Source organism: Sinocyclocheilus rhinocerous, unplaced genomic scaffold (assembly GCF_001515625.1).
Source record: "Sinocyclocheilus rhinocerous isolate Xijiao unplaced genomic scaffold, SAMN03320098_v1.1 scaffold1149, whole genome shotgun sequence".
NCBI classification, from domain to species: Eukaryota; Metazoa; Chordata; class Actinopteri; order Cypriniformes; family Cyprinidae; genus Sinocyclocheilus; species Sinocyclocheilus rhinocerous.
The window spans coordinates 696,188-708,155 of NW_015664180.1; the positions used below are offsets into that span (position 1 = coordinate 696,188).

The 11,968-nt window shown below is 39.6% G+C and overlaps 2 protein-coding genes and 1 pseudogene across 2 annotated transcripts; 1 reads left to right on the forward strand and 2 right to left on the reverse strand.

Annotated features, from left to right (window-relative positions):
• Positions 1-204: 204 nt before the first annotated feature.
• Positions 205-3,144, reverse strand: LOC107729678 (uncharacterized). Its single transcript, XM_016540327.1, has 6 exons — positions 3,022-3,144; positions 2,826-2,906; positions 927-1,155; positions 691-845; positions 510-614; positions 205-419 (listed from the first exon to the last, which is right to left on the reverse strand). The coding sequence occupies exons 1-6, from the start codon at positions 3,073-3,075 to the stop codon at positions 399-401; spliced, it is 645 nt and encodes a 214-aa protein (XP_016395813.1). The 5' UTR covers positions 3,076-3,144; the 3' UTR covers positions 205-398.
• A 4,419-nt stretch (positions 3,145-7,563) lies between these two features.
• LOC107729697 (pseudopodium-enriched atypical kinase 1-like) lies at positions 7,564-11,594 on the forward strand. The gene is made up of 4 exons (XM_016540362.1): positions 7,564-7,800; positions 7,986-8,137; positions 8,543-9,054; positions 9,485-11,594. Exons 1-4 carry the CDS (start codon positions 7,721-7,723, stop codon positions 10,556-10,558), a joined length of 1,818 nt encoding a protein of 605 aa, XP_016395848.1. The 5' UTR covers positions 7,564-7,720; the 3' UTR covers positions 10,559-11,594.
• LOC107729698 (ornithine decarboxylase antizyme 1-like) overlaps positions 11,297-11,968 on the reverse strand; it is a 6,767-nt pseudogene continuing 6,095 nt past the window's right edge.

Genomic DNA, 11,968 nt, shown 5'->3' on the forward strand with positions numbered 1-11,968 from the left:
ATATAAACATTAAAGAGCACAAAACCATAATTTTTCTCAATGAATACCGAATTCTTAACATTTACCCATATATATATATAAATAATAATAATTAATTAATATATATATGGTGCATCAAAATGGTCCACCTATCAATCAAATACTAAGTGATCATCTGCCACCTATTGGCCAAACTGCAAAGGAGCCTTTAAATCAAACTAGATGTACTACAAATCCTTTTATTTGTCATTTTAACATTGAAAAACACACAAAAGATACAAAATGAACTGAAGACAAGCAGCAATTTGCCATCAAATGAGCCTGTCAGAAAAAAACAAAGCCAGAGAACGAACATGAACATTCTGCAACTGTTGCATTATTCTTGATTTGAATCCTAGTATTAGTACACACTGCCATCATTAGGCCTCAGGAGGAACTACCTGAAAAAAGAAGCACAGGTGACTTGGAACATAGAGCCCAGATGAATGAAAAACAGCAAAAAGGTGGTGGGTGAGTGAGGAGAACTGTACCGTCTCCAAATCTTTGATCACCACGACACCCTTTTCTACTTCCAAGTCACTCTCAGTGTCATTGTGCGACCGGTATTCCTCACTGTCCGTCTCAACTGCGCTGGGCTACAGGAGAAAAGGAGCATACCCAAATTTGGCACAAACAAGTGATGCATACCAACGGGATTTTGGAAAAGCAAACCTCATAGTCCGGATCAGCTGCGTGGTCTTCCTCAGCCAGCTCCTGATTGAGCGCCTCCACCCAGGACTGCTGCTCTACCTCCTCTTCCTCATCCAGGTCATCCTGTTTCCTCTTGCTGCCTTTGCCACAAGGCTTGGTAGGCGAACAACGCACCTCTAGAGCAGAAACAAACACAGCTGCTGCATTTTTTCATACCTCAAAATGGATTTTTACCTGAAGTAAAGGGATAGTCATACCAGGGGACACAGCACAGCCAATGCTGGTGCAGACCGGATAACCCAGAGTGCTCTGGATACGCCTGGGAAGGATGGCCAACAGCAGCCGTGTGACCCTGTGAAGACGCTTCCGGACTGTTCTGCACTGCCTTTCTTTCGGGGAGCCACTTTTGTCCTCCCGAGCCGGAGAGATGGCCTTCACTGGCGCGGAGAACCCAAATAGCCACCACAAGCCACGGAGACCCCGCATCTGAAGAAAAGGTGTATGAGATCAAACAAAAATATATATCTACTCAAGATTCAGTATCCACCTTTTTTAAAGGGATAGTTCACCCAAAAAATGTAATTCTGTCATTTACTCACCCTCAGGTTATTCCAAACTTATAGGAGTTTTTTTTTTTCTGTTGAGCACAAAAGATAGTTTGAAGAATATTGATAAACAAATGGTTGATGGTCCCCACTGACTTCCATATGGAAAAAATCCATCAACTTTTTTTCCCAAAAAATATCTTTTGTGCTCAACCGGAGAAATAAACTTATACAGGGATGAAACAACTTGAGGATGAGCAAATGACAGTTTTCATTTTTGGGTGAACTCCTCCTTTAAATGCAAGATTGGCCATGGTCATTTGTAACTTGAATGTGCAAGGATTTCTGTGCCATGTGCTGCCAGTTATTTTGTCTGTACAAAAATAGTCCATCATGCAGCTTGATAATGCAAACAGGGTTATTAAAATAGGGGTAAACAAATTAAAAACAAACATTTTTCATTACTGGAAAAAGTACATGTTAACATTTTAATTTAGTTTAACTTGATAAAATCACTAAAATTCAAATTCAAATTATGACTAGATAAAAGCTACTAAAATAAGATTTAAAAAATTACTTTAAAAATTTAAAATGAAGACAAAATATAAAAAACTGATTTAAAATGTTAAACTATAACAGTATCTTAATGAAACTAAAATAACACTGATTGCAAACTGGTATTTGTTACAATATCATTTTAATTCATCGACACTGGTTGGTGGCACAACAGCTTTCTTCTGTGTTGCAAAATAAGGCAGATTAAGTTAAACAAACTTACCAAGACAAACAATTTTTTTCAGAGGATTAACTTGGATGGATTAATTGTTCACCGTAAGACTAACAATGTGCACCAACAAAAATATTGTAAATTTTGTTTTCATGGGGACTTTAATAATCTACCATTTTAAATGAGTACACTGAGTACTAACCTAACAAGTACCAGCATGCAGCTTTTAACCTACACAAAAAAAGCAAAAAAAAGTGCACAAGTAAATAAAAGTAAAGAAATAAATCCAGTTGAATCTGGTTTATTGGAACTAGCTGGGTTATGCTGTTCTCTGCCAGTTTGGTGCTTTAGCCTATAGTTTAGCTGGTTTCCCAGTATGCATAGATTAAGTGTGTGTGTGTGTGTGTGTGTGTGTGTGTGTGTGTGTGTGTGTCCATTGAGACCAGCAGACTTGATAGTTCCGTGGTCCGGGGGTTTCCTGCTGACTTTAGTCCAGTTAGGGTGAGAACAGGGCAGCTATATTTTCTCTGCTCTCTCTCAGACACTTCAGGAAGAAGCGTTGATGGACGTATTTGTGGAAATTTCACCTCTCTTGCTCCTACAGCTCGTATTGTCCCCCCCACCTTAGGCTAGTTTTATTTTCAATGTAATTTTATTTAAATAACATAACAAGTTAATAAAAAAATTATAATGCCAAAATGTTCTGAGGTGGTTTGTTTACGCTGTTAATACTAGTCCGTTTGCTCATTTAAAATGTCATGCTGTAAACTTTACAGTATGACATTTTTAAATGAGCAAACAGACTAGTATTAACCAACCCAAACAAGTACTCCGACCCAGGGTGCATCGCTTATTTAGTTCACTAGCGATTAAGAGCTACTCACAGTAAACCTGACTGGCCAAAACTGTGAAATTCGACAGAAGATGGCTGACACGACCCCACCTCTCTTCACCACAGCTTTCTTCTGTTGAGAACAAAAGTTTTGTCTTTATAAACGCTCATTTTGTCCTGAACGTCTCGTAGGAAAAAAATTAACACTGTTTTATCTCGGTGAAATAAACGTAATCAAATAAACTTGCCTCTTGGCCCTCAATGTTCTCAGACTCAACGGTGTAGTTGCTCTGGCTAGTCATCTCGATGCTCTCTGAACTAATCCACCGACTCACCGCCAATTTACCAGGCAGCCATGCACGTGCTAATTGAAACAGGTGCATTTTTCCAGCCCACTGCGGTTTGCGCGCGTGTCCGCATGCGTGGAGACATGGCTGTGTACTGCATACTGCGCACTACATATTAAAAATAAAGTATGCGCGAAAAATACACAAATACTCTTATGTGCGAGTTCGGTAAACCATACAAAGCAACAGTTACTAGAACTTGTTACATAAAAACAAATTCATGTTTAAAACTTGGTAAAAACAAACATGAAAAATTAAATAATATAAATCCATATAAGTAGGCTATATTTCAAATAATATTTTAATATTTTGTACATTTACCGTTTCGTTTAAATTAATTACAGTGTAACTTATCTTAAATAAATTACCTCATAATAAATCAATTACAACAATGAAAAGCTAAATATTCCTCAAATATAACTTATGCATTCATACACATTTTAACCTAAAACCTTGTGCACACTATAGGCTGCCATTGCATTATTTGAATTACCTTAGAGTACAAATGCGTATGGCAATTATTTGTAACTAGGATATTTATGAACTTACCATGCTATAAGTAAACATTTAAATGTTATGTTAAATGTTTAAATGTTAAAATAGACTTAAAATGAATACATCATAGGATATCTCTTCAAAGAGTTTTCATAATCTTTATGCCATTTTGTTTGGTTGTGTTTTCCGGTTTGTTCTATTAACAGTAATTGCAGTAACTATGGTTACCAAACTACAGTTTCGTGAGGGTGTCGTCTCTGTTATCACCGTCAGGCGGGAGAGAGCCACATTTGGGCATGTTTCCGCCGCTCACGGCTCCCTCGTCACATTTACGCACGTCTGAAACAAACAGAGAGGGGCAGATTTGAAGGGTCTGGAGGACTATAAATCTCTGAGGCTGCTCTTTCAGTCACAACTTTATACAAGCAGGTAATAAACAACACTTTTTCTATATTTTATATAGTAAGACAGAGCAAAGAATGGCAGCATTGCACAAGAATATGACGGTTACACGCACCATCAGTGCTGGAAACTGCACGGGGCCGAGCGCCGAAAGCCAGTCAGAAAGCGCGGGATTCCCGTTCCCGCGCAGACACAGTTCCGCGGGAATACTCGCGCTCAAATGGGCCACCGCGAGAAGTAGTTCGTTCGGAAGTTCGCTGGCGTCAGAAAACCGCGGGAGTAAAGACAGCATACGCAGTATCGTCGTGACACCGGACAGCATCCCACAATTCACCATTCCTAAACTCGCCCTGGAGGATGGGTATAGATCCAGAGTGAAAGAGAAAGAACGACAAGGTGAACAAGATGAGGACCGGGGGAGCTTTGATGACATTAGTGGATCCTATCATCCTCTTTCATCTTCAGTTTCATCGTCATCATCATCCTCGGGTTTCAGTGTATCTCCTGTACCTAGAAGAAAAGCCATCTCAGATGTCAAACGGTCTCAAACTCAGAGCAACTGTTCTCTGGTGGAAGCTGAACATTGCTCTGACCCTGCCAGCCGAGCGGCTCTTTCTTTACCTCACCTTCCCAAAGTCACCACCCCATACGGCTTTGTAACTTTGAGCAAAAGCCCACAAATGGCCAACGAAGAGGCACTCTTCTTCCAGGGCCATAGACGTTGGGGTCATGATGAAGAGATAAACCCGTCCAGACACCCTAAGCTGGAAATGAAAAGAAGCATCACTGTCAGAACATCACCCATCCAGACACATGCCAGCACCCCTCCACATCAGTCTCCCGTCGCTCATCGTTTCTTTAGAAGCCACAGCGTTACTGGAATCGAGATTTTGAAGCAACTGGCTCAGAGCAATGAGTCAGTGAAACAGGTCAGCAAAAGCAAGCGAAGCCTTTGGGGAATTCTTCGCAAAGCAGACAGAAAGTCTTTCGATTTCAATTCAAACCTCAAATGAACAAACCCAGAGCAGTAGTGCTCAATAACATGACAATCAAGCACCTTGTAAATGCACTAGTTTTTGATGCTGTCTGTTTTGTTGTGTGAGAATGTATTTATTTTATGCATTCATTTCACATGTCCAAATGTTCAGATTAGTCATTATAGATGTTATTCATGACTTCATGAAGAAAATAAATTTTTTGAACATACAAATTGTTTCAAAAGCCTCAGTCTTCTGATTTACAGGGACTCCAAAAGCCCTGTAAAGCCAATTAAAATGTAGAAATGTCATTAGATAAAATGTAAATTCAACGGACTTTTTAAAAAAGAAATATAGCACAAACACACATTTTAAACAAAACATTTTATGGAAATATGTTTCTTTGGTTTTAAATTATACTATAAAACTATAAAATCCGCTTGGGTTAAGACAGTTTGAAGTTTGTCAGTATTGGCGTGACTACGTTACAAGGCTGCTGACGTAAATCTGTGGTAAAAATGTGTGCGTAAGGAACCCCCAGCACTCAGGACCACAGCATGTGAAGAGTCTCTTTACTGAGAGAAGCATATGAGCTTAATGATGGTCCACTTCAGGGTCTCTTCAATGCTTGCTTTGTTATTGTCCCCTCCTCACCCTTGCACTCTTTCCTTGTTTCTTTTCATTTTGATGAGGGCTTCTTCCTTGCACTCATGTCTTAAATTAGAACTGCATGGGCAATTCATCTTTTGGTCTGCACTTCATGAACACAATGGACTTGTAAGAAATGCACTCATTTTGTGCATCAGAACATAAAAATCCCATTTGGATTCTATTAGACTCTTTATGACAGCATAAGTAGAGTAGGCTAATGTGCAACAGTTGTCTCGTCCAAAATAAAATGCATAAAACAACACAAGAGTTCTGGATGAATATTTGTTTTGAAGTTTCAATAGGCCTACATAAATTACACTGAACCCAAGATTATATTATGCTATTGCATGATAAAGTTGAGTGTATTGTAATTTATATTTTCTATGCGTTCATAGTTTAGAATGATTACTATTATGGAGAAATATGCCCATTTTGTGGGAGCAAAAAATGTCAGAAAAAAAAATACTGGATTCCGGAAGAAACAAGAAAATTTCACCTTTTAACTTTACAAATTGCTGTTTGCACCTTAGGTTTAATCCTTTCATCAGCTGTTTGTTGTCTTAGCTAGTATTTCATAACCGTGTTCACCTTTTAAGGAAATTTGTGAAATCTGTTTAGTCATAGGTCTTCTATGGGTGTTTTCAAGCACTCTGAAGCAGACTGCGCTATACATAATGACGACAAAAGACCCAAACAATAAGCCCTCTCTGACTCACTCTCACCCTCCAGCCAAAAGAGCTACATCCAGAGCCATCTGAAGACACTACAGATTGTTCACAGAGCTCAGTTTGAATGGAGGCTTTATATATGGAGCTTTTTAAATTCAGTCTGACACCACTTTTTGTATTTGTTACTTTTGCTGAATGATCTAGGTCCACCTACAGATGTATTTAATACAATGTTTTTACTATGCTGTATTTTGAAATGTAGAAGTATCACATCTGAACACAAACAGTTGGATGCAATCCCAATATTTAATAATAATAACATTAATACTAAAGGTCAGTATACTTGTAATTAGTGCACAGGATAAGCCCTTATGCAGTGCATATGGTGTAATTACAGAATCTACCAACAGGGGGTAACAAGGGCCAGCCTGTACAAAATATTAAATTGCATATGACCCAACCACAGGTCACACGTCATCATTATTCACCATTCCAAAGTGAAAGAAAAAATAGGCACTTAAATTGGTATACCTCTTGGTTCTACCTTTTGTGTTGATTTTTGGTTTCTCCTAAGGTTTTATTCTTAGACGTGGGGAGGTTTTTGTTCCTGCTAGTGCCACTCTGTAAGGCTCAAATGGGATATTGTGCATTGTTAAAAGTCCTGTGTAAATGGTGCAGTCAAATTAAACTGAATCATCGGAAACTCAACTGAATCAACTCTTAATTGGGCCCATTTGAGCCACAACAAGGTCTCAAATCGAGGTTGCTCATTATGTATAAAGAGACAACAGCATCCCCTAGTGACTTGATAACTACAATGCTGGAAAAAAATTCACATATCTATTCTTGTCACTGGTATCTTGCAAAGTGGACGGTTATCTCCGTTCAAGCACTTTTCGAATCAGTTTGGCAAGGAGTTTGTGATTGGTGTAATTTAAGTTGCTTAATTTTATGTTCTGTAGAAAATATAGATATATAATGTCAAAATTATAAAATGTTTCCCAAATTTATAGAAATGCTCAGTGCCCAACTCTTCACCTTGGTGACCTGGGTCGTACCAGCTTAGTGAGAAAAAACCCTTAGATTCGTCTCTCAACACAAATTTTTCTCAGTACATGAGCACAATGTAGCTACATTAGCATGTCATCCAATGACAGTAAGAACTAGTTCCTTATTTCATAGTTTCCTTATTTGAAAGTACAGTGAACAGATGTGCACAAAATGCACTCTGCTTTTCCGCTACCAACCTCAGATGCTAGATATGCTGTAGCAATGTCTCAGACAGCCACAGAGAGAGAGTGTGAGGTAACTGCGTGCTAATGAACTAGAAGAAAACTACAGGAACTGACAGTTTGAGGTGGGTGAACCATATTCACGAACGCTCACGCTGTCACATGCTAAACTACAATGCATCAAGCAACAGACTACGCTCTCCTGGGAGCGTCAGGAGGGACATCGCCACCTGCACTGCCCATCAGACAGCGCAGGTAAGAGATGCTAGTGTTATGACTTGACACACATGTGAGCTGTGTTACAGGAAACCTCATGCCACGAAAGTTACTCGTCGCTCAGTATAGTGAAATATCACATAAGAGAAGCAGGTCCGGCCTAGTAACTTCATAATGTTCTAATGTTTCTGGATTTTTGTAAATACGTATGTGCACATGTTAAGGAGCAGGTCTTCTTCAAGCTCCATCCAGGATCTAGAGCTGAAGGTGGGAGATCTACACTTGCCTGGACCACAGACCCCCGTGTCTCCATTTACTGAAGTGTTTACTCCTACTTACTGTAATGCAGTCCACTGTCCAATACATCATCGCTATGGTGAGCACTGACAACATGTTTACAAGTATACTTTAATACAAAAAGGTTCTGAGGCAAGTAATAAAGATCTAACTAAAATGAGAACTGGTTTCTGTAACTGTTCACATGCGTAGCCTTCCCCATTTCTGTTTATGTTCTTTTACACTTTATTTCTTGAATACAAAAGTATTATTGAGGGAAGTAACACCTGAAACCAATACAGTAAGCCAATACAGTAAGCCACTAGACAGACAACTAAACCACATGTAGTCTGTGTTTCATGGTAATGTGGGAACTGAGACAGTTTCCACTGAATTTCATTTCATGGTTCCATAATACATGACATGAAACAACATCTGAGCATGCATTATGTGTATTTGTTGTGTCTTCCATTGCTAAATGTATTACCTATATCTTGTCACTCAGAAAATCACCAGATGAGATTCTTCTCAGACGAAACTCCACCTCCAGTACCTAAAAAGAGTCTGACGAGTACCCTATCCCTCCCAGAGGAGACTCTGGACCCACCTTACCACTCTCATACAAGAACCTGCAACTATGAAAATCCCCTATATATGATAACACCATTCCACGACACACTTACACTACAGGAGGAAGAGGTACAAGAGGAGAAATATCAGGGTCTGTCCTTGCACAAGGTGACCTTTGATACACCAGATGAGCAACTTCAAAGTGTCTTCAGAAGCTTCCAGAGCCATGAGCAAGTTTCCATGGGCATCCAAGAGTGTTATCTTCAGTTTCTCAAGAACACGTTGCAGAACATTGAATCGAGCGTCTTCCTAAATGAACAGGAAATGGAGATGGCAAAGACTTCTCAGCCTAATGACTTTATTTTGTGTGAGCAGCAGTGGACTGAGAGGGATGGTTTCTACTTGGTGCGTTGTCTAAAGGTTCCTGGGAGACTGTTTTCAGCGAAGGTAAGAACATCAACAGTATAATAACATAAGAGACCATCAATCTAAACTAGATGCACAAGGAATCTAGTTAGTAACTGTAGCCATCTGAATTTGTTTGTGTGTATGTGGGCGATAATGCACAATGGTTTTCAATCCAAAGCTGTAAGTAGGCCATCAGTGCTTCCCAGGCAGAGCCCCTGAACCACAAGCAGAATGCACACCCTTATAAGGCAGCCCTTGCTTGCAGTAGAAAACCCTAAAAAAAAAAAACACTTCCTTCATCATACCAGGTGTTGAGCAACAGCATCAACAGTTTGACATGTGCTACCAAGACTTTAGAGCATGTTTTTAGTCACAGTGCAGCAGTTTTCTGGTAAAGGACTTGGAGAACTTATATGTTGCATGTTACTTGTGTGTGAAAACTCAAAATGACTCCTAAATATTTTGTCAGGTTCACAGAGGGGATTCAGTATTAGACTGCACCATGTCCATGCCACATCCTAACACTGAGCAAGGGTTGGTCCATTTTCCACAGTGCACAGCTACGGATCAAACTTCCACCTCACAGCATGCTCAGACAACCCCAGAGCCTTTACATGGGGACACCACTGAAGTATGCCAACAGCAAACAGTTTCTGATCTTCTGGAGAAAGGTGTTAGTGTGACTGTGGTAAGAGACTTTCCATTGGGAACACTGGAGGACTTTGTTGAGGAAGGACACTCTTTGCACTCCACCCTTCCTGAGGTCTATGAGAGGAGGCTTTGTCTTCTTGCCCTCCAGTTGGTGCTAGGACTACAGCAACTGGGACATTTTAAAGTCATTCACAGGGAATTTAAACCACAGAGTGTGACATTAGTGTGGCCTAGTATCGCGCGCAAAGAGGCTGACTCTAATGATTACCCTAGTGAGATGAAAAGGGGAAGCATGAATACAGAAACTTTTACAGGTATACCCATGATCACAGTATCCAAAGAGCACACAGACTACGAAAGGACGAAAAGTGAGATTTGTCAAACCTTATGGGAGAAGTGGGGCACACCTCGTTTGGTCCTGAAGAGTCATTTTGAGGATGAGGTTTTGCAAGAAGCAAAATCCCAAGAGTTCCAGTTGGGGACTTTGCTGGGCTACTGCCTACATCTCAACGACAGTTGCTCATCTGTGTGGAAGGTGCCTCAAGGCACTCCATACACTCCAGGCTTGCTGTGGCTGGTCACCCAGCTTACATCTGAGAAACCTGGGCTACTATTAGCCGATGTGGTGGGTGTCCTCCAGGCCCTGCTTTGGGGTCCTCGACAGGGACTCTTTCAGCAAAACCAAATGGAGATCTCTGTGCTTTCTAATTGGCTACTACTTAAGAGTTCTCTTTTGGTTCTCAAGCTTGCCGAAAAAGGACTCTTTCAGGATCAGACTGGCTTGGACTGGGAAGACTATCTCTGTCTGCAATATCTATCCCTTACTGACCCAGAGACTATGCGTAGCATAACTGAACGTATGGGCCTTCATGATTTCATTACAACTGCTTAACAGATAAAAATGTAAATAGCAATGACAGCAATGGTGAGTTGGTGAGCCTCAGATATAACTAATCTATACTTCGTAATGTCACTGATATGATGTAAAAGAACAGTTTTACAATCCTAAGAACAGATCACCTTGTCCCATATTTGTAATTCATATTCATGAGCTGCTGTATATTTCAGGAGCCCTGCACAACGCACAGAAAAATCTAGATATTGTGGCAACAAATGAAGAATTTGTCCCTTATTTTAATTAAATCGGGGCCAAGTTTGATTGTTCCCTCGTTTTTTTTGGTAAATTGTTGCAATGTTGTACTAACTGGTTTTAATTTAGGCAGATCATTGCCACAATTTAAAGGAACAAATTATTTTTTTGTCGTGTACAAGGCCCATACATATGCATCACTACTCTTTCCATTTTTCCCCCAATTCTTCTTGCTACAAAATTAACATGTAAAACACTTGTTACATATTTATACTGCTTTATCATATTCAGAGGTGTCAGGCTACTCCCACTTACAGTAAAGGCCTAAGCAATATAAACTATGTATTATTGCAAAATCAGCTTATTGTTGGAGTTTGACCTTGTGGCGTTTACTTATTAACAATACCTGGAAAAATTAGCATTAAGAAACATTCAACAGGGTTAAAAGAGCAATAAAGCCTTCTAAAAACCTAGTAAGACATGGTCTAATAATTTACATTATGCTTATGGAAATGAATAGAGGTAGCAAAACGAAGGTAGTGGTGTAAGGTGAGCATTTTTATTCTGCACACTGTCAAACATGCAGACAGATCCTATTGAAGTCATAACTAAACTCCAATTCATGCACACATTAAGAAACGCAACAACTTGAAGACACTGGTAAAAAGAAAATCAACATATCAGCAATGAACACCATGATTCTACAAACATTGTTGATTGAGGGATCTTAACCATAAATATTATGCACTAAAAAGGATCAGTGTGGGAATGGGTGAAGGGAAATCAGCAAAGAATCCAATTACATTGGAAGTTAAGCCCAGTGGTAATGGCTTAAAAACTAAGTCAAATACGACTGAAAAAAACAAAAACAGCACAACCCTTACAAGAACTACAGCGTAGTAATTAACAGGAAAAACAAAACTTCAAATTTGACATTCATACTACGTTTCTTTTAATGGTGACCATGTTGAGCAAGATACAGCATAGTAATCAGAAGCAAGATGTGATTGATAAGCTTTATTCGTCACTATCGGAGTCTCTTTCGATGCTGTAAGCCATGAAGAAAGCGTCGGGGCGGGTTGGGACGAGGGGATGACCCGGTCTCACAATCTCAAAGCCCATGAAACTGAACGTCCTCAGCAGCGATGCTGGAGACAGAAGTGCAAAGGAAGTTAAAAATAGGGTTAATTTAAAAAAAAAAAAAAAAAAAAA